This window comes from Myxine glutinosa, chromosome 4, assembly GCF_964187855.1.
Source record: "Myxine glutinosa chromosome 4, kmMyxGlut1.1, whole genome shotgun sequence".
NCBI classification, from domain to species: Eukaryota; Metazoa; Chordata; class Myxini; order Myxiniformes; family Myxinidae; genus Myxine; species Myxine glutinosa.
In genome coordinates, this window is record NC_136264.1 from 210,309,738 (window position 1) to 210,333,394 (window position 23,657).

The 23,657-nt window shown below is 43.6% G+C and overlaps 1 protein-coding gene across 2 annotated transcripts in view; it reads right to left on the reverse strand.

The window, feature by feature from the left end:
- TDO2 (tryptophan 2,3-dioxygenase) overlaps positions 1–23,657 on the reverse strand; it is a 229,866-nt gene that overhangs the window by 81,823 nt on the left and 124,386 nt on the right. For both annotated transcript variants that reach the window (XM_078776977.1, XM_078776978.1), the window contains 2 exons: positions 16,863–16,920; positions 6,102–6,181 (listed from right to left, as the gene is read on the reverse strand). In XM_078776977.1, coding sequence (XP_078633103.1) covers positions 6,102–6,181; positions 16,863–16,920 — 138 coding nt within the window. The remainder of the gene's footprint in view (positions 1–6,101; positions 6,182–16,862; positions 16,921–23,657) is intronic.

Here is a 23,657-nt window from a genome sequence, read left to right on the forward strand (position 1 = left end):
ATAAATGATACTTTTTCCCCCCTGATTGTATTGACCACATGTTGCAAAATAAATGATACTTTTTCCCCCCTGATTGTATTGGCCACATGTTGCAAAATAAATGATACTTTTTCCCCCCAGATTGTATTGACCACATGTTGCAAAATAAATGATACTTTTTAACCCCCAGATTGTATTGACCACATGTTGCAAAATAAATGATACTTTTTCCCCCAAGATTGTATTGGCCACATGTTGCAAAATAAATGATACTTTTTCCCCCAAGATTGTATTGGCCACATGTTGCAAAATAAATGATACTTTTTCCCCCAAGATTGTATTGGCCACATGTTGCAAAATAAATGATACTTTTTCCCCCAAGATTGTATTGGCCACATGGTGCAAAATAAATGATACATTTTCCCCCCAGATTGTATTGGCCACATGTTGCAAAATAAATGATACTTTTTCCCCCAAGATTGTATTGGCCACATGTTGCAAAATAAATGATACTTTTTCCCTCCAAGATTGTATTGGCCACATGTTGCAAAATAAATGATACTTTTTCCCCCAAGATTGTATTGGCCACATGTTGCAAAATAAATGATACTTTTTCCCCCAAGATTGTATTGGCCACATGTTGCAAAATAAATGATACTTTTTCCCCCCCAGATTGTATTGACCACATGTTGCAAAATAAATGATACTTTTTCCCCCAAGATTGTATTGGCCACATGTTCCAAAATAAATGATACTTTTCCCCCCCAGATTGTATTGACCACATGTTGCAAAATAAATGATACTTTTTCCCCCAAGATTGTATTGACCACATGTTGCAAAATAAATTATACTTTTTCCCCCAAGATTGTATTGGCCACATGTTCCAAAATAAATGATACTTTTTCCCCCAAGATTGTATTGGCCACATGTTGCAAAATAAATGATACTTTTTCCCCCAAGATTGTATTGGCCACATGTTGCAAAATAAATGATACTTTTCCCCCCCAGATTGTATTGACCACATGTTGCAAAATAAATGATACTTTTTCCCCCAAGATTGTATTGGCCACATGTTGCAAAATAAATGATACTTTTTCCCCCAAGATTGTATTGGCCACATGTTGCAAAATAAATGATACTTTTTCCCCAAGATTGTATTGGCCACATGTTGCAAAATAAATGATACTTTTTCCCCCCAGATTGTATTGACCACATGTTGTAAAATAAATGATACTTTTTCCCCCAAGATTGTATTGGCCACATGTTGCAAAATAAATGATACTTTTTCCCCCAAGATTGTATTGGCCACATGTTGCAAAATAAATGATACTTTTTCCCCCAAGATTGTATTGGCCACATGTTGCAAAATAAATGATACTTTTTCCCCCCAAGATTGTATTGGCCACATGTTGCAAAATAAATGATACTTTTTCCCCCAAGATTGTATTGACCACATGTTGCAAAATAAATGATACTTTTTCCCCCCAGATTGTACTGACCACATGTTGCAAAATAAATGATACTTTTTCCCCCAAGATTGTATTGGCCACATGTTGCAAAATAAATGATACTTTTTCCCCCAAGATTGTATTGGCCACATGTTGCAAAATAAATGATACTTTTTCCCCCAAGATTGTATTGGCCACATGTTGCAAAATAAATGATACTTTTTCCCCCAAGATTGTATTGGCCACATGTTGCAAAATAAATGATACTTTTTCCCCCAAGATTGTATTGGCCACATGTTGCAAAATAAATGATACTTTTTCCCCCCAGATTGTATTGACCACATGTTGCAAAATAAATGATACTTTTTCCCCCAAGATTGTATTGGCCACATGTTGCAAAATAAATGATACTTTTTCCCCCAAGATTGTATTGGCCACATGTTGCAAAATAAATGATACTTTTTCCCCCTAGATTGTACTGACCACATGTTGCAAAATAAATGATACTTTTTAACCCCCAGATTGTATTGGCCACATGTTGCAAAATAAATGATACTTTTCCCCCCAGATTGTATTGACCACATGTTGCAAAATAAATGATACTTTTTCCCCCTAGATTGTATTGGCCACATGTTGCAAAATAAATGATACTTTTTCCCCCAAGATTGTATTGGCCACATGTTGCAAAATAAATGATACTTTTTCCCCAAGATTGTATTGGCCACATGTTGCAAAATAAATGATACTTTTCCCCCCCCAGATTGTATTGATCACATGTTGCAAAATAAATGATACTTTTTCCCCCAAGATTGTATTGGCCACATGTTGCAAAATAAATGATACTTTTTCCCCCCAGATTGTACTGACCACATGTTGCAAAATAAATGATACTTTTTAACCCCCAGATTGTATTGACCACATGTTGCAAAATAAATGATACTTTTTCCCCCTAGATTGTATTGGCCACATGTTGCAAAATAAATGATACTTTTTCCCCCAAGATTGTATTGGCCACATGTTGCAAAATAAATGATACTTTTTCCCCCAAGATTGTATTGGCCACATGTTGCAAAATAAATGATACTTTTCCCCCCCAGATTGTATTGGCCACATGTTGCAAAATAAATGATACTTTTTCCCCCAAGATTGTATTGGCCACATGTTGCAAAATAAATGATACTTTTTCCCCCAAGATTGTATTGGCCACATGTTGCAAAATAAATGATACTTTTTCCCCCCAGATTGTATTGGCCACATGTTGCAAAATAAATGATACTTTTTCCCCCAAGATTGTATTGGCCACATGTTGCAAAATAAATGATACTTTTTCCCCCCAGATTGTATTGGCCACATGTTGCAAAATAAATGATACTTTTCCCCCCAAGATTGTATTGGCCACATGTTGCAAAATAAATGATACTTTTTCCCCCCAGATTGTATTGGCCACATGTTGCAAAATAAATGATACTTTTTCCCCCCAGATTGTATTGGCCACATGTTGCAAAATAAATGATACTTTTTCCCCCAAGATTGTATTGGCCACATGTTGCAAAATAAATGATACTTTTTCCCCCCAGATTGTATTGGCCACATGTTGCAAAATAAATGATACTTTTTCCCCCAAGATTGTATTGGCCACATGTTGCAAAATAAATGATACTTTTTCCCCCCAGATTGTATTGGCCACATGTTGCAAAATAAATGATACTTTTTCCCCCAAGATTGTATTGGCCACATGTTGCAAAATAAATGATACTTTTTCCCCCCAAGATTGTATTGGCCACATGTTGCAAAATAAATGATACTTTTTCCCCCCAGATTGTACTGACCACATGTTGCAAAATAAATGATACTTTTTAACCCCCAGATTGTATTGACCACATGTTGCAAAATAAATGATACTTTTTCCCCCAAGATTGTATTGGCCACATGTTGCAAAACAAATGATACTTTTTCCCCCAAGATTGTATTGGCCACATGTTGCAAAATAAATGATACTTTTTCCCCCAAGATTGTATTGGCCACATGTTGCAAAATAAATGATACTTTTTCCCCCAAGATTGTATTGGCCACATGTTGCAAAATAAATGATACTTTTCCCCCCCAGATTGTACTGACCACATGTTGCAAAATAAATGATACTTTTTCCCCCAAGATTGTATTGGCCACATGTTGCAAAATAAATGATACTTTTTCCCCCAAGATTGTATTGGCCACATGGTGCAAAATAAATGATACTTTTTCCCCCCAGATTGTATTGGCCACATGTTGCAAAATAAATGATACTTTTTCCCCCCAGATTGTATTGGCCACATGTTGCAAAATAAATGATACTTTTTCCCCCCAGATTGTATTGGCCACATGTTGCAAAATAAATGATACTTTTTCCCCCCAGATTGTATTGGCCACATGTTGCAAAATAAATGATACTTTTTCCCCCCAGATTGTATTGACCACATGTTGCAAAATAAATGATACTTTCCCCCCCCCAGATTGTATTGGCCACATGTTGCAAAATAAATGATACTTTTTCCCCCCAGATTGTATTGGCCACATGTTGCAAAATAAATGATACTTTTTCCCCCCAGATTGTATTGGCCACATGTTGCAAAATAAATGATACTTTTTCCCCAAGATTGTATTGGCCACATGTTGCAAAATAAATGATACTTTTCCCCCCCAGATTGTATTGGCCACATGTTGCAAAATAAATGATACTTTTCCCCCCAGATTGTATTGGCCACATGTTGCAAAATAAATGATACTTTTTCCCCCCAGATTGTATTGGCCACATGTTGCAAAATAAATGATACTTTTTCCCCCCAGATTGTATTGGCCACATGTTGCAAAATAAATGATACTTTTTCCCCCCAAGATTGTATTGACCACATGTTGCAAAATAAATGATACTTTTCCCCCCCAGATTGTATTGGCCACATGTTGCAAAATAAATGATACTTTTTCCCCCCAAGATTGTATTGACCACATGTTGCAAAATAAATGATACTTTTTCCCCCAAGATTGTATTGGCCACATGTTGCAAAATAAATGATACTTTTCCCCCCAGATTGTATTGGCCACATGTTGCAAAATAAATGATACTTTTTCCCCCCAGATTGTATTGGCCACATGTTGCAAAATAAATGATACTTTTTCCCCCAAGATTGTATTGGCCACATGTTGCAAAATAAATGATACTTTTTCCCCCCAAGATTGTATTGGCCACATGTTGCAAAATAAATGATACTTTTTCCCCCTAGATTGTATTGGCCACATGTTGCAAAATAAATGATACTTTTTCCCCCCAGATTGTATTGACCACATGTTGCAAAATAAATGATACTTTTTCCCCCCCAGATTGTATTGGCCACTTGTTGCAAAATAAATGATACTTTTTCCCCCCAAGATTGTATTGGCCACATGTTGCAAAATAAATGATACTTTTTCCCCCCAGATTGTATTGTCCACATGTTGCAAAATAAATGATACTTTTTCCCCCCAAGATTGTATTGGCCACATGTTGCAAAATAAATGATACTTTTTCCCCCCAGATTGTATTGGCCACATGTTGCAAAATAAATGATACTTTTTCCCCCCAGATTGTATTGGCCACATGTTGCAAAATAAATGATACTTTTTCCCCCCAGATTGTATTGGCCACATGTTGCAAAATAAATGATACTTTTTCCCCCCAGATTGTATTGACCACATGTCCGCGATTTTTGAATTCAAATTTCGCGTGCGTCATCATGACGTGTCACGCACGTTGCCTGCGTGTTGTCTCCGTCATATTTGCGACTAATGTTCGTGTCTTTGCTGAAATCTTTTAAAAGTCGACTTCAAATGGTTTCTGAAGCGAATGGTGGACATATTGACGCGTATTAAACATGAGTTTTTAATTTTTGAATGAAATAAAGCCTTTGGTTGGACTTTCATCCGATTGAAACTTCATTTCATCTTTGGGGGAAAAAGTATCATTTATTTTGCAACACCCCTTATGACTCTCCGATTGGAGATTAAAATTTGGAACAAAACACTGTGCCATCTTCACAAAGCTACGGCGGCCATATTCTGCGAGTGTTAAACCAGGCCGTGCGTTGTCACGCCAACGTGACGTCATTGACTCTGTGCGCTTTGGTGATGTATTAATTTTGAAATGCAATTCCAAATTTTTTTTTGTTATAATTGTAGGTAAGTCGAGCGAAAATACAAACAGGTTTAAGCATTCAATTACTATTTACCAAGTTTGTTATTTAGCAATGGCTATATGCGCAATTGCTTTGGTACCACATGATGATGTTTTCCTGTGTAAGACAAGTTCCCACCCTTTGACTTGAGGCCTGTACTATTATATGCAGGATTTCTACAAAATGTAAAAAGTGAACGATACAACCACACCCTCCCCTGACTTTCAAAAAGTGTAGGCCATAATGTGCTGGTACATTGACCAAAATGGCCACACTCAACTACACCCCTATCTACAGGAGGCCGTTAGATGCACCTTCAGCAATGATGGCAACCAGCAGGCAGGTGCTGCATACAGGTGAATGGAAACGTATCTTGGCTGAGACACGTTTGTTGTTGCGATGTCATTCAATCAATTATTTTGAGAGCAATAATGTTTTAATGCTTTAACTCTTAATAATTTCAACAGGTAGCTTGAAGGTTACTCACATCGCCACTTGGAGAAACAATTATCCAATTCCATGAGGCTGTTGAGCAGTTGAAAGGGAACCTGAAATCTTGGCTCATCCCTACAGAGACACACACATACAGCACATGCCGTCTTCATTGGATAAAGGATCGTGTGATGAAACATCACCTCATTAACTAAAATCCCACAGCGATTCAAGCCGGTGAAAATTTCCCTCGATGGAAATGCGAATGGTTCGGTGGATGTGCGGAGTGTCGTTGAGAGAGAGGAAGACAAATGATGAATTGCGAAAGATGATGGGAATAGAGCCTGTGATTGATGCTGTGAAGAGGAACAGGTTGAGATGGTTTGGTCATGTGTTGAGGAAGGATGAAAGTGAGTGGTTGAGAAGAGTGATGGAAATGAATGTAGAAGGAAGTAGAGGACGGGGAAGACCGAGAAAGACTTGGCTAAAGATGGTGGAAGAAGAAATGCGGGCAAGGGGAGTTGCAGAAGGAGAGATGCAGAAAATAGGGCAAGATGGAGAAGATTGTCATGGGGACCGCAAGGCTAACCCCCGCTCTTGCAGGGAAAATGGCCTTAAAATGCATGTTGTGTTGTTGATTCACTCAAGGGCCATTTCAATGCATTTATATATTTATGAGGAATTTCGTCTTTACGAATTAATCATCACGTCCTCTTCTCCAGCTTTTTCCCTTTTGTGTCACCCCACTTCACCTTGAGGATATTTAGCATGTAATAACACATGGCTTGCACAGTTCCTTATGAGTATCAGTCTGAAAAGTTAAAATAGGTTGTTGGTGTTCCTGTTGTTTTTACCACACGTGCGCAAAGCAAAAAGTGGGGTCAAGCAATATTGGATCATTCTGTCTGTCTGTCTGCAGACGTCAATCTTTGATGGAGAAACTACTTCATTTTAATTGAATTTTACATGTTGAACAATGTAGAATATGAATCGGAACATGGAGTGGACCATAAACCTGCTTTGACTCTGAAATTGGCAAATTGTACGGAATCTCGTCGCGAACGCGCGTGCACACTGAGGACTAAGGTAATTATTTTTACTGTCTACCTGTCACGTAGTCAAACAAAAATGGAAAATCATTCCAAACAGGAAACTTACTGTCTTTAGGGACATAATAAAGGACAAAACCAACAGGCAGGTAGAAGTGATGAATGTGTTAAATAAGGAGGTGTAAAAGACAGTGAGTTCAATCTAGGTTTCATCAGACCACAGAATCTTGTTTCTCTCAGTCTGAGAGTCCTTTGGGTGCTTTTTTGCAAACTCCAAGCGGGCTTTCGTGTGTCTTTCACTGAGGGCACAGTCCTGCCATATAGCCCAGATCGGTGGAGTGAAAGTCTTGAAATTTCAAGATGAAATTTACTGAGCATAATCTAGGAATAAATTAGTTTAGAAAAAAAATAATGATGACGTCATCGGTCACGTGGTTCAGCCGCCCTATTTGTTTTAACACAAAAGCTTTTTAAAAAAACACTGAAAATACATCCTGCAGAGGGTTTGCAATCTCTGGTTGCTCTTTTTCTTGTTTGGATATGTCCTTCCTTCCTTCCAATAAAGGGTAATTTTAGAAGGTTATAATGGATAATTCCAAGGTAGTCCTTGAGCCAGACCAAAAGTAATGCTCCGGCGGGGGGAGTAATTCTCATTATGATTTTCCATTAGACCAATGTCTCAAGTGTCAGAAAAGGTGTGATGGACATCTGAGAACGGTAGCTTAGTGCCCGGATGGACGCCATCTTTGAAACCACCCAGCTCGAAAATGCCCATTTGGTGGGGTACATTGTTGCACGTGTATCTGGACTTCTATACTAGCTATCGATGTGCGGTTGACGACTAAATATACGTCCGATGTGTACCGTCTAAATAAAAAATAATATGAAGCATTTTGTTTTAGATTAATTATTATAAAAATCAATTATCGAAAAAAAATCATATATTTTTCAATATTTTATTATTAAACTTGTACTTTTTTTAGTGAAACAACACTGGTATGATTTTCCAAATTATGCATTGTGCTACACCGTTTATCTGTCTATAAAAATAACTCAGAAACTAAAACACATCATCCACCACGAGTTTACAACAAATAAATGTAAAGAGGCATAAAATGACTTAGGCCGCCGCTGGCATTATCTATTCTGACGATAACGCAAGTTAGGAATGTCGTACGGAGAGGATTTTAACACCATACGATATCTAATAAGCAGGCGGAAATTGTTACATAGGAAATCTGCACTTTGGTGGCCATCTTGGATTTCAAAATGGCCGCCAATTATATTAATTATTCATTACTAGAGTTTGGAAAGACGTATGGAGCTGATTTTAACACCATACGATGTATATTCCTAATAAGCAAGCGGAGGTATCATTGAACATGTCATGTTTTAGTCAAATAACACCGGTATGATCTTCCAAATTATACATTTTGCTAAACCGTTTATCTGTCTATAAAGATTTTCAGGCAATTTGGCCTGCATTATAATAGAGAACAACATATGCTATACAATATACAGTGCACACAATGTTAATCATCAGAGTCGCCCTCAGAGTCATTGGCATCCTGAGCCACGATAGCATCATCCTGCACCATGTTGGAGCATCCCTGCAGCTTACACACAACAGTGCACTTCAACCCATTCAGTATGCAGGAGCAATCTGACGGTCGACACGTCCTTCTGCATGTGCATGAGATGAGATTCAAGACGACATCTGGAGCTGGTAGACCCGCCATCCATCGGATTGTGAGCGAACCGCCATCATCGAGTTCCCAACCATGTCCTGCTGATGGTGTTGGGACGTCTGGTAGGTTTTCAAGGCTGCGTCGCCAGATAGCCGCCTGATAGTTGGCCCTAAGCATATGCTGCATCAAGGAGTCTTCACAAGGCGGCAATTGTCCAGATTCGATCTGGCCCTTCTTTGCACAGAACATGTGATAACGGAGCGAATTAACACTGACGATCTTCGTGTTCTTGGCGTACAGCTGACACGTGAAGGCCTGAATGCTATTGAAGACGTCTGTTGGTACATTCCACGAAGATCCCAGATCTGTGAATGCTTGAAGATACAGCTCATTCGCTTGCACAAGCTTCAAAGCCTTTATCTTTCCTTGGCTAGCCAGAGCACTCACAGTGTCACACCCACTCCATGCATGAAGCCCTGGCAATGCACTGCAAACTCCAGACCCCAATACCGCAGCCAACTTTCCAACGTCGATCATTCTGACTCGAACCTTTGTTCCTCGTCTGATGAAGAGCTGACTATCGATGGTTCTGCTGAGATGAAGACTGATGATCAGAACGTCGGTGTCATCTGCCACTAAGATGATCGTCTTGTAGTGGGTAGCGGCGTGCTTTGCGTGGAGAAACATACGCGTGTCTGCTTCCTCGTGGCTACATTCGAGTGCTTGCACCAACTTCCACCTACCGCGGGTCAGTACCAGACATTTTTCACCACAGGTGACATACAGTGTTCTGTTGCCTAGCTTTTCGCGATTTGTTTCATGTTTCCACGACTCCGCCAGAAACACAACCAGTTTCTCCTTTGTCTGGCTGCAAGCAAGGAGACGCCGCCAGTTCATGATTTTGTGTGCGGGTCTGATCTCGCTGAAACTGATGCCTTCATTTGAACCGCGGTTCACACGCTCAGCTGCTTTGATGGATTCTTCTGTGTATGTGTCAAAGACAACATCGATGCGCTCACTGCCTTGACCAGCGTGAAGCGCTGCAGCAAGGATGCGGTCAGATAGTTCTTCGAACGTGTCGTTCTCGCCATGCATCTTTTGTATGAGAGCCATCGCATCAATTATTGTTGCACTTCGCTTGTCAACGTTCTCGGCTGGTTCCACAAGACCTTCCATGTGTTTCGCAAGTGCAGCTTTGTTCGTTTTTTTCATTGACCCATCAACGTTTGCCAAAGACCATGGTAACGGCCCTAGTGGGTGACAAAGGACAAGTTGCATGTCGAGGTTCCTTGTCTTGGCGATGAGTATCATGGTGGCAAACAGTTGTCTGTCAGCTCTCAGGACGATCTCCTTGTTTGTGCCCTTCACAACTTTCTGCTTGATCTTACCAAAGGTCTTCAAGTTTAGCTTGTTCAATGTGTCATGAAAGCCTGTTCCCTCTTCAAGACGTTTCTGGAAGCTTTGATACGCCGCTTCCCCCTTTTGCAGGGTGTTGAGTAGGTCATTAGAAACGTCCTCCCTCGCAGCCGCTCCGGTAGATATACTGAGAAGACATGACGGATCATCGGCGAATGGATTGGTCCAGTCATTTTCCAGTAGATCACAGATAGCTGTGACGCCAGACTCATCACGTTTGATGCGAGAAGTAGACAAGTCAGGGTGCTTGGCGTGAGATGTGTCGCTGCCATTCACAAGGATAGTTTCTCGTAGTTGCCTCAGTGCAGTAGCCCGATTTTCTGCAGTTAGATAGTATCGTGACACAGCCCCTTGTCGAAGACTAAAACCTCGTGTTCCTCCAGCTGTTTGCGTATCTTTGTTTACTGTTTCTTCTGTTGTCTGATCAACAGCGATTCTGGCAAATGGATTCCCTGGTCTAAGCTGTACGGAGAAGTAGCCTTGATTGAAATGCCTGTACAACTCGGGGCATGTTTCGTGGAGTTGCGTCATCTGTGCATAGTACACTGGTAGATATCTAGCATAGTTCACCTTGTTCATTGCGAAACACCAAGGGATCACTCTTCTGACACAAGCCAAGTGAAGCATCCAGTCGCCTTCTCTATCCGCACGAATCAACCCCAGCAGGGTCTCTACCATATCAATATACATCATCCAGAAGCGAGCCAGGTCTCCATGTTTGGTTCGCAGAAAATGTAGGTATTTCGCGAACATGTCAAAGCTCTGTACACATGAATCATCATCGAGAGCAGCAGCGAGAGTCTCGTGGCAAACATCCTCCTTGATGCTGCGAATTTTGAGGTCAGTGCTTCGAATCTGGGGTTCCTTGTCAGGATGATTGCTTTCTATCCACACCTGGAAGCCCTTCCAAATGATGCGCATTAGTGCCTCGTACATCAACTTGTGGAGTCGCACAGCACGGTTGTATTGCTTGCCTTCCAGAACCCTGTTGATGGAACCTTCAGCGATTACTCCTGACTCAACAGCTACATCCCGAAGGCCTGCATCTCCAAACATTTTCCCAATGCTCGACATGAAGTTACAGATGGTATGGAAGTTCCCCATCATGAGCACGATTCTTCCATATCGATCGACATCTTTCCATGCTATTTCGGTCGCCTTAGCAAATAGTGCCTGGTCTAGCACCACCGGTATACGCTCAAGCTGAAGTGATGACATGATGTTCAGAGCTTCTCTGAGGATTTCTTGCACTGTTGCCATATCTGTGGCAGGCGCGTTTATAGTCGGCAGGTAGCCAACTACATCTTCCGTCACCTGAACACGATCTCTAGTCATGATGTTGAAACCAGTCCACGAACTGATTGTCTGGTCGCATGGTTCCAGCGAACCCATGGTCCCCCCCCCCCCCCCCCCCTCAGAAATTAATCAGGTCACCGCAACAAATCTCAGACTGAGATATAGAATATAGAATATAGATATAGAATAGACTGACGTCACTTTCGGCACTGGGTTCTGTGGGTTGATTATCGGCGGGAAATTCCAACTGACATAGTTTCGGTTTGTGGAAAGTGCATGCCTTTTCATATATTTTTTGTGTACACTCGTGGTGGATGATATGTTTTAGTTTTTGAGTTATTTTTATAGACAGATAAACGGTGTAGCACAATGCATAATTTGGAAAATCATACCAGTGTTGTTTCACTAAAAAAAGTACAAGTCTAATAATAAAATATTGAAAAATATATGATTTTTTTTCGATAATTGATTTTTATAATAATTAATCTAAAACAAAATGCTTCATATTATTTTTTATTTAGACGGTACACATCGGACGTATATTTAGTCGTCAACCGCACATCGATAGCTAGTATAGAAGTCCAGATACACGTGCAACAATGTACCCCACCAAATGGGCATTTTCGAGCTGGGTGGTTTCAAAGATGGCGTCCATCCGGGCACTAAGCTACCGTTCTCAGATGTCCATCACACCTTTTCTGACACTTGAGACATTGGTCTAATGGAAAATCATAATGAGAATTACTCCCCCCCCCCGGAGCATTCACTTCAAAAAATGGCCGGTTGGCTCAAGGACTAAGGGGTTCTAAAGTGTAATTCCAAAAGGTTAGAAAGGGTAATTTGAGAGGGTTCGTAAGGGTAGTTTTAGAAGGTTCGTAAGGGTAGTTTTAGAGGGTTCGTAATGGTAGTTTTAGAAGGTTCGTAAGGGTAGTTTTAGAGGGTTCGTAAGGGTAGTTTTAGAAGGTTCGTAAGGGTAGTTTTAGAGGGTTCGTAAGGGTAGTTTTAGAAGGTTCGTAAGGGTAGTTTTAGAGGGTTCGTAATGGTAGTTCTAAGGGGTTCTAAAGTGTAATTCCAAAAGGTTAGAAAGGGTAATTTGAGATTGTTCGTAAGGGTAGTTTTAGAGGGTTCGTAAGGGTAGTTCTAAGGGGTTCTAAAGTGTAATTCCAAAAGGTTAGAAAGGGTAATTTGAGAGGGTTCGTAAGGGTAGTTTTAGAGGGTTCGTAAGGGTAGTTCTAAGGGGTTCTAAAGTGTAATTCCAAAAGGTTAGAAAGGGTAATTTGAGATTGTTCGTAAGGGTAGTTTTAGAGGGTTCGTAAGGGTAGTTCTAAGGGGTTCTAAAGTGTAATTCCAAAAGGTTAGAAAGGGTAATTTGAGAGGGTTCGTAAGGGTAGTTTTAGAGGGTTCGTAAGGGTAGTTCTAAGGGGTTCTAAAGTGTAATTCCAAAAGGTTAGAAAGGGTAATTTGAGATTGTTCGTAAGGGTAGTTTTAGAGGGTTCGTAAGGGTAGTTTTAGAGGGTTCGTAAGGGTAGTTTTAGAGGGTTCGTAAGGGTAGTTCTAAAGGGTAATTCCAAAAGGTTCGAAAGGGTAATTTGAGAGGGTTCGTAAGGGTAGTTTAGAGGGTTCGTAAGGGTAGTTTTAGAGGGTTCGTAAGGGTAGTTCTAAAGGGTAATTCCAAAAGGTTCGAAAGGGTAATTTGAGAGGGTTCGTAAGGGTAGTTTTAGAGGGTTCGTAAGGGTAGTTTTAGAGGGTTCGTAAGGGTAGTTCTAAGGGGTTCTAAAGTGTAATTCCAAAAGGTTAGAAAGGGTAATTTGAGAGTGTTCGTAAGGGTAATTTTAGAGGGTTCGTAAGGGTAGTTTTAGAGGGTTCGTAAGGGTAGTTCTAAAGGGTAATTCCAAAAGGTTCGAAAGGGTAATTTGAGAGGGTTCGTAAGGGTAGTTTTAGAGGGTTCGTAAGGGTAGTTCTAAGGGGTTCTAAAGTGTAATTCCAAAAGGTTAGAAAGGGTAATTTGAGAGGGTTCGTAAGGGTAGTTTTAGAGGGTTCGTAAGGGTAGTTCTAAAGGGTAATGCCAAAAGGTTCGAAAGGGTAATTTGAGAAGGTTCGTAAGGGTAGTTTTAGAGGGTTCGTAAGGGTAGTTCTAAGGGGTTCTAAAGTGTAATTCCAAAAGGTTAGAAAGGGTAATTTGAGAGTGTTCGTAAGGGTAGTTTTAGAGGGTTCGTAAGGGTAGTTTTAGAGGGTTCGTAAGGGTAGTTCTAAAGGGTAATTCCAAAAGGTTCGAAAGGGTAATTTGAGAGGGTTCGTAAGGGTAGTTTTAGAGGGTTCGTAAGGGTAGTTTTAGAGGGTTCGTAAGGGTAGTTCTAAAGGGTAATTCCAAAAGGTTCAAAAGGGTAATTTGAGAGTGTTCGTAAGGGTAGTTTTAGAGGGTTCGTAAGGGTAGTTCTAAAGGGTAATTCCAAAAGGTTCGAAAGGGTAATTTGAGAGGGTTCGTAAGGGTAGTTTTAGAGGGTTCGTAAGGGTAGTTTTAGAGGGTTCGTAAGGGTAGTTCTAAAGGGTAATTCCAAAAGGTTCGAAAGGGTAATTTGAGAGGGTTCGTAAGGGTAGTTCTAAGGGGTTCTAAAGTGTAATTCCAAAAGGTTAGAAAGGGTAATTTGAGATTGTTCGTAAGGGTAGTTTTAGAGGGTTCGTAAGGGTAGTTTTAGAGGGTTCGTAAGGGTAGTTCTAAAGGGTAATTCCAAAAGGTTCGAAAGGGTAATTTGAGAGGGTTCGTAAGGGTAGTTTTAGAGGGTTCGTAAGGGTAGTTCTAAGGGGTTCTAAAGTGTAATTCCAAAAGGTTAGAAAGGGTAATTTGAGAGTGTTCGTAAGGGTAGTTTTAGAGGGTTCGTAAGGGTAGTTTTAGAGGGTTCGTAAGGGTAGTTCTAAAGGGTAATTCCAAAAGGTTCGAAAGGGTAATTTGAGAGGGTTCGTAAGCGTAGTTTTAGAGGGTTCGTAAGGGTAGTTCTAATGGGTTCTAAAGTGTAATTCCAAAAGGTTAGAAAGGGTAATTTGAGAGGGTTCGTAAGGGTAGTTTTAGAGGGTTCGTAAGGGTAGTTCTAAAGGGTAATTCCAAAAGGTTCGAAAGGGTAATTTGAGAGGGTTCGTAAGGGTAGTTTTAGAGGGTTCGTAAGGGTAGTTTTAGAGGGTTCGTAAGGGTAGTTCTAAAGGGTAATTTCAAAAGGGTAATTTGAGAGTGTTCGTAAGGGTAGTTTTAGAGGGTTCGTAAGGGTAGTTCTAAAGGGTAATTCCAAAAGGTTCGAAAGGGTAATTTGAGAGGGTTCGTAAGGGTAGTTTTAGAGGGTTCGTAAGGGTAGTTTTAGAGGGTTCGTATGGGTAGTTCTAAAGGGTAATTCCAAAAGGTTCAAAAGGGTAATTTGAGAGGGTTCGTAAGGGTAGTTTTAGAGGGTTCGTAAGGGTAGTTCTAAGGGGTTCAAAAGTGTAATTCCAAAAGGTTAGAAAGGGTAATTTGAGAGGGTTCGTAAGGGTAGTTTTAGAGGGTTCGTAAGGGTAGTTCTAAAGGGTAATTCCAAAAGGTTCGAAAGGGTAATTTGAGAGGGTTCGTAAGGGTAGTTTTAGAGGGTTCGTAAGGGTAGTTTTAGAGGGTTCGTAAGGGTAGTTCTAAAGGGTAATTCCAAAAGGTTCAAAAGGGTAATTTGAGAGTGTTCGTAAGGGTAGTTATAGAGGGTTCGTAAGGGTAGTTCTAAAGGGTAATTCCAAAAGGTTCGAAAGGGTAATTTGAGAGGGTTCGTAAGGGTAGTTCTAGAGGGTTCGTAAGGGTAGTTCTAAGGGGTTCTAAAGTGTAATTCCAAAAGGTTAGAAAGGGTAATTTGAGATTGTTCGTAAGGGTAGTTTTAGAGGGTTCGTAAGGGTAGTTTTAGAGGGTTCGTAAGGGTAGTTTTAGAGGGCTCGTAAGGGTAGTTTTAGAGGGTTCGTAAGGGTAGTTTTAGAGGGTTCGTAATGGTAGTTCTAAGGGGTTCTAAAGTGTAATTCCAAAAGGTTAGAAAGGGTAATTTGAGAGTGTTCGTAAGGGTAGTTTTAGAGGGTTCGTAAGGGTAGTTTTAGAGGGTTCGTAAGGGTAGTTCTAAAGGGTAATTCCAAAAGGTTCGAAAGGGTAATTTGAGAGGGTTCGTAAGGGTAGTTTTAGAGGGTTCGTAAGGGTAGTTCTAAAGGGTAATTCCAAAAGGTTCGAAAGGGTAATTTGAGAGGGTTCGTAAGGGTAGTTTTAGAGGGTTCGTAAGGTTAGTTCTAAAGGGTAATTCCAAAAGGTTCGAAAGGGTAATTTGAGAGGGTTCGTAAGGGTAGTTTTAGAGGGTTCGTAAGGGTAGTTCTAAAGGGTAATTCCAAAAGGTTCGAAAGGGTAATTTGAGAGGGTTCGTAAGGGTAGTTTTAGAGGGTTCGTAAGGGTAGTTCTAAAGGGTAATTCCAAAAGGTTCGAAAGGGTAATTTGAGAGGGTTCGTAAGGGTAGTTTTAGAGGGTTCGTAAGGGTAGTTCTAAAGGGTAATTCCAAAAGGTTCGAAAGGGTAATTTGAGAGGGTTCGTAAGGGTAGTTTTAGAGGGTTCGTAAGGGTAGTTCTAAAGGGTAATTCTACAGGGTTTTTAAGGGTAAGTGTAAGGGGTTTTTAAAGGCAATTCTAATTGGTTATAAAAGGTAATTCTGAAGTGTTCTGAAGGGTAATTCTTATGGGTTTCATTTGTTTCTAGGCTTTGCCTATTTCATATTTAAAATGCCAAACCAAACTGCTTCCTTTGGACACAGGTGCAGTTTTATGCTACAGTTTGATGAGTTCTGAGTAGGCAAGGCTGGTTACATCTTACATGCACATGGAGAAAAGATGGAAACATAATCGGGGGCAGCAGATCGTTTTTCGTTTAAAATGTCATATTTTAACATTAATTGATACTTTTACACCCCCCCCCCCCCCCCCCCCCGGTATGTAATAATTCCACAGTTCACAAGTGTAGGGTGATAAGGAGACAAACTCCCATAACTTTCCTTTTATCCCAATAGACGAATTGTATCGCAATGGAAAACATGTTCTATGATATCATGCTATTTTACATATTTCAAAAAGAATAAAGGTTGTTGATGTTATTTGTACCAGATTATAAGAGTAATAACATGAACCCGTAACTAGGTGCTGAAGCCCTCAATCTCAACAAACCTGAAGTATTTAACTCCTTCTCGACTTTTGCATTTCCACCAATGTCTTTCTTGATATTTGAACAGCAACTCATTAAGAAAGTGTGATGTAGGCCAGGGATCAGCATGGCAATTTTACAGACCGAACGGCTTCGAAATAAACTTTGTATGCTGTCGTCTGCATCAAACTTCTCACCTGTAGAAGTAGATCATTAGCGCACCCTGAAGAGCTTTGTATGACAGTCTCCTCACTCCTGGGGAAGAAGAGTTCAATTTAATCCTACGATTTACACATTCTCTCTTACATTGATACCGCATACTTGAGTATCTCCAGTGAATGTTACACTTTTACATATTTTACAGAAACCCCCAAGCTTGTGGAGTGTTGTGCACCCGTCTTTGATACTAGTGGAAAGTTAGTCGCCAAGACCTCTCGCTTGTAGATATGAGTTCATTGGTTCATTCCATCATCATTTGCAGGAGCAACCTCCGCAAAACCTGCCAACGAGATGCTTATGATCCTCCGACCCTATTTGAAGGTTCTCTTTGACCATATATCATTTTCTACGATGGAACATTACCAAGGAACCATGTCGTAAGTGTGAGATTAACTGAGGGAGAATTTAACCCTTCCCTTCGAGCAAAACTGCAATTATTCACAGTTCCCCATAGGGAGATTACGCTATTGTCATAGTTGCTTTACACACCGGCACAACTACAGGTCTCTCTACATGACAAAACCATGACCGGTGTCATGTACATGCCAATTTGTGTGATAAACATATGTAAGGGAATCACTAGAACTATCCTTGTACCATGTAAGAGTTAATGACCAACATTAGCCCAATCAATTGGCAAACGCGAATCTAACAGCATATGTGTCGCAACAAACTAGTCCTCGATGACTGGGATGTCCATAACCACCGTGACAAATAATAAATAAAGAGGTCACCAAAGAGATCCTGTCGACAGATTCAGTTGTTTACGTATACACAATGCAAACTTCCCTCTCGGATTGCACAGGACATTGTGTGCCGTTACCATGGCCAAATTCCTGCTTTGGGAATGCGCTATCGACCATACACCCATACAAGTCAGGCTATCATGGGAATTCCAAAGAAAAATTCACATTCACCAGTTGAAAAAGGAATATTTGCAATGACGATGCTCGAAGCAGTCGAATACATCCAGACCTGTGCCGTATATCAAGAGAGTCCGGCCATCTGTTGATCTCGCCACTTCGCGACACCATTGGCCGTGCCGTGCCAGACGGCATTTTATTACCCATTCAATTATTTATTTATTTTTGACCTTTAGAGGCCATTTTTCCCCACAGAGAAGGTTTGGTCCTTTTTGGGCATCGTGGTCCCCTTTTTGAAGCAATGTTTTATGGCCGGATGCCCTTCCTGCCGCCAACCCTGATAGTCGCCTCTTGCGACACACAGGGAATTACCAGTGAACTGGTACTCAATTTGCCGACCGAGGAAGGTTGACAGGCTAAGTCAACCCCCCTGGCATTAATTCAGCGATCTACCGGGATTCGAACCCAGGATCCTGCGATCCCATGCCGGCACCCTAACCGCTAAGCCAACACCAGGCTAAGCCATTCAATTGCCTTCGTGTATTTAATATTGCGTATTACCGTCAGATTATCCAGGCAAAAGGGTGCTTAACTCGTTAAAGTAAATTCCGAGATACGTAATAATGTGAATTTTGTCTCAAAACTATAAAGATTCTATTTTAGCAGAAAACAAAATGTAACACTCGCTAGTAAATGTCACATTGAAATCTGGATCACAATCGATTGCGACCTTTAAGCATCACGCCCTTCACAGCCTGGAGGTCACGTTTGATCACTGAATAATGAGAGAACGTTGACCTCCATAAATCCCAAAACGTATTTTGTGTCCTGCTCAGTATGCCATGTTTGATTCCGGACCATCAATAACTCAGCATCGATTTTCACCGAGTTAAACTTCCGCTTCTGGTCTTGCCGGCGAGGTTTCGTTTATTCGCAGCTCTCCACGCTCTCCATCGAAATCGAAGTTAAGTAATTGTTCCGATTAGTATTTTCGTTATAACTATTTATTTTATGGCGCGTGCGATCATAGGTGTTCGATTGCATCCGCGCTTCGGTGTATACTTTCCCTTGCTCGAGAGCCGTAGCGAAGGTCAGGTCGGTCTTCTCCAGGAGCTCCGGCAGCTCTTGCTGGACAGCATCAGGGAGCCACGGACTCCCGCGCAGTCTCAGGATGATCTTCTTTTAGACGCCTATATTGCAGGGGTCTCCTCCCAGGAACCAAGGCTCAAGCTCCTGGAGAAGACCGACCTGACCTTCGCTACGGCTCTCGAGCAAGGGAAAGTATACACCGAAGCGCGGATGCAATCGAACACCTATGATCGCACGCGCCTCTTGGCGGGAACTACGCTACACGCACGGCCGGAGAGTGCTACCGCCGAGGACGCGGACCTGCTCGCGGAACTCCGGGATGCTCCGGAGGAAGACCCAGTCCTGACGGCTGCCGCTACGGCCAGACCCAAGGCCTTACGCGGGGCCGCCTGCTTTTTCTGTGGGGGGCCACGTCATTCCCGGTCCGTGTGTCCGGCTCGGGACGCAATATGTCATTTGTGCTCGCAAAAGGGACATTACGCGAAAGTGTGCAGGAAAACCGCACGCGGCTCGCGGCCGCGCGCGACCTTGAATGGGCTCATTGCGGAGCCTACGAGCCGAGCCCGAAACCCGGCGCCTTACCCGGCTTCGAAGGGCAGGGCCCCTCTCTGCGGGCCCCTGGGCGCACAGACGACCTTGGCGGGCGTCACCGGACAGCCACCACAGTCTCATCCTCAATCGGGCACGAAGTACGCGTCCTTGACCAGACTCCGGGCCGCGCAAGGGGCTTTGGAGCCTCGCCAAGCCCCAACGGTACGTTCTCCTCGTGTTGTTCATGAGCTAACGGTGGCCCTCACTCCGAAAAAGGCGATTTCGAATACTACGGAGGCCTTTTTCTGCCAAAAGTGTCAAAAGGCGTTTTCAAATACTACGGAGGCCTTTTCCCGTCAAAATTGTCAGATTTTGAATCGCGAAACACCGGAATGCATGGGAAAGCCCTCTGATGGCATTAATGGATTCCCCATGGACAATGAATACTCCGGCCACGACCGCAAAACTGCTGCTGGCATAGGATCCACCCGCGAGGCTCGTCCGACCCATTCGGGGGGTTCAGTCCCACTCCCAGCAGGCTCGTCCGGCCTGGCTCAAGCCCTTGTTCCCCTCATGGTCGAAGGCCATTGTGTTCGGGCCTTGGTGGATACAGGGTCTACGGATAGTTTTATCGACCAGCGACTAGTGCTCAGGCATGGATGGTGGGTCTGGAGGTCTACGAGACGGATCTTCATGGCTTCCCAGGGGCTTCGACTCAGCACGAAGGGGGAATGCCGATTGAAACTCGTGCTAAAGGGACGGGTTTTTCCTGATGTGCACCTTATGGTTTTACCTGCTTTATGTGCTGATATTCTGTTAGGACACGATTTTCTTAAGCTGCATGGACGTCTGGTAATGGAGTTTGGTGGGCCTGACACGCTTGTTGTGGGGGCGGACGCGCTTGCGGTGTGCGCCCTAGCGCAAATGGACATCCAGCCGCTTTCGCTGTTCCCCAATCTAACCTCCGACTGTACCCCTGTCGCGGTAAAATCACGGCGCTACTCTCGCACAGACATGCAATTCATTGCGGACGAAACGGCTCAGCTCTTGAAAGACGGTATCATAGAACCTAGCAGGTCGCCGTGGCGAGCCCAGGTCTTGGTGGTGCGAAGCGAGGCCCACCGCAGATGCATGGTAATCGACTATTCCCAAACGATTAACCGCTTTACACAGCTGGATGCCTACCCCCTTCCGGGGATGGACGCGCTGGTGCAACAGGTGTCCCAGTATTCGGTCTATAGCACTCTCGATCTCCGTAGTGCATACCATCAGATCCCTATCTCTAGGGCGGATCGTATCTATACCGCTTTTGAGTCGGGGCAGCGGTTGTACCAATTTACTCGATTGCCTTTTAGGGTAACGAACGGGGTCACTTGTTTCCAGAGGGCCATGGATGACCTCATTGCGAGGGAGCACTTAACCGATGTTTTCGTCTACCTAGACAATCTTACGGTTTGTGGATATGACCAAGGGCACCATGATGCTAATCTGAAGCACTTCCTTGAGGTCGCGCAGAGGTATCACTTAACTATGAACGAGGATAAGTGCCAATACTCCCTATGCTAGATAGATCTTCTGGGGTACACCGTGACCCATGGCTCTGTCGCTCCAGATAAGGAGCGTCTGCGACCTTTGCTCGACATGGCCCCTCCCTGTGATCGGGAGTCCCTGAAGCGCGCCCTCGGGCTATTCGCCCATTACTCCAAATGGGTACAAAATTTCTCCGCGAAACTTCGCCCCCTCGTGGCCTGCGACACCTTCCCACTGAGTCCGGCTGCATTGGCGGCCTTTGAAGGCCTTAAGGCCGACATCGCCCGTGCCGCCGTGGCGACAATCGACGAGAGCGGATCTTTCGTCCTCGAAAGTGATGCCTCGGATCAGGCCATCGCGGCGACCCTCTCCCAAGGAGGGCGTCCGGTGGCTTTCTTTTCACGGACTCTTACCACTGCTGAGCGGAGACACTCGTCCGTCGAAAAGGAAGCGTATGCGATCGTCGAGTCTATTCGGCGATGGCGCCCGTACTTACTCGGGCGGTGCTTCCAAATCATCACGGACCAGCAAAGCGTTGCGTTCATGTACGACACCTTACACGCCCAGCGCATTAAGAATGAGAAAATCACTCGCTGGCGTATCGAACTCGCCGACTTCTGTTACACCATCAAATACCGCCCGGGGAAGGATAACCGGGCCGCCGATGCCTTATCGCGACCGGCTACATGCGCGGGTATCACCTCTTTGGAGGGCCTACGTGTGCTGCATGCCACTGCGGGCCATCCGGGCGTAACGCGTTTCGCTCATTTTGTGCGGCGTGGCAATCTCCCATACTCGATTGACGATATCCGCCGTATCTGTCGCGACTGCGCTATATGCGCGGAAATCAAACCGCGTTTCTATAACCCACCCATGGGGACTCTGGTTAAGGCTACGAGGCCGTGGGAACGCTTGGCGATGGATTTCAAGGGCCCATTGCCGGTGTCGAGCAGCTCTCGCTATCTGCTCACTATCGTCGATGAGTACTCGCGATTCCCCTTTGCTTATACGTGCGTGGACATGACTGCTGCCACGGTGATGCGATGCTTACAGAACTTGTTCTCAATGTTCGGGTACCCGGCCTATGTCCATACCGACCGGGGTGCGGTCTTCTTGTCTCAGGAGGTGCGCGGCTATCTGCTCCAAAATAACATTGCTTCTAGTTACACCACGCCGTACAGACCCCAGGCCAATGGGCAGATCGAACGCTTCAACGGGATTATCTGAAGGGCCGTCATGCTCAACCTCCGGACCCTCGGCCGGGGCCTCGATAAATGGGCTTGGTCGCTACCTGCGGCGTTGAACTCGATCAGGGCTCTCCTGTGTACGGCAACCAACCAAACTCCACACGAGCGACTTTTCCACCACCCCAGGAGCACGGGGTGTATACGGTCTTTGCCCAGTTGGCTCGCTGGGCCCGGGCCGGCCTACCTTAAACGGGCGGTTCGCGCGAGCAAGTACGACCCCCTAGTGGACAAAGTGCAGATTCTCCAGGCTAATCCTGAGCATGCTCGTGTGATGACGGCTGATGGCCGTGAGACTACTGTCTCCGTACGTCATCTTGCCCCATGCGGGGTCGCCGACCCGAGTAGGGAATCGGACGAACCGATCGAACCCATCTATGAGACTATGGACTCTCCTGACGCTCCCATCGCCGAAAGTCTACCGACCCTCCCCTCACCGAGTCTACCAGGGCCCGACGACTTGGCGTTACCCCCTTCGTCACCCGACCCTGGTGGCGCCTCCGACGCCGGGGACACTGGGATACGTGATGCCGTACCCGGGGAATTTCGGACACGTGCTGGCAGAGAAATTCGCCGCCCGGCCCGATACGGTTGGGTCGACTGATACCCTGTTCCGCACCCTGTTTGTGCTGACGCTCGCTCGCTTCTAGCCGCTCTACCGTATAATTCTAACGGGGGGGGGGGGGGGGGGGGAATGTAGTGAAATCGTATTCGTACTGAACCCGGGGTGATGCTCGCTGCTCGTTGACACCGCTAGGGGCGCGACTATAAGACCTGCTGCTGCGGACGGTGCTCCGAGACTTCTCCTGTGACACGTTACATCTGGTAGACTCACTAACGGTACGCCAGCATAGAATATCAAGCTTGCTTGCATTGAATGTTATGAATGGTCCCATGTGATGCCACTTCTTATGCTTATTGCATTTCCTGCATTACAGGATGATGTCATGATCTAAATGGAATTAAACCACCAGTTGGACTAAAGTTGTGTGGACCTGATTGGTTTTCCACAACAGTGTGTGTACGTATATTGTGTCCCGAGGAAGATTTTCGGTGCAAATCTCTCATACCTGTATAGAAAATCGTGTTAATTCGTGTCGTGTCTTTTGAGGCCTTGTACAGTGTACAACCTTGAGGCTTTGTTTTTCTCTCAGCGGGCCGTCGTTTGTGCTCCAATAACTTTCGTTCTCTGCTTTTCCCAATCTTTTCACCCCATAGCCTATTTCCTTGTGTAAATCTCAACTCAAAAAAAACTGAAAAAAACATCTCCTTCTCTGTTCTTATTCTTTGTTCTCATTCGTTTATTCGTTCTTATTCGTTCGTTTGTTCTTCGACCACGTGTTTCTCCCCCATTTCCCCAGATAGTTTTCACTGTTATTAACCTTCAATGTTTACACTTTCCCCTCAAGTTCTGTATTCCGTCGTATATTATAACACCTTTTTCTTCTTCTTCTTTAAAAGGCTGCTTTCGACTTGCTCACCAAATCTATTCATCCCAAAAGAAAATTCTATCTCT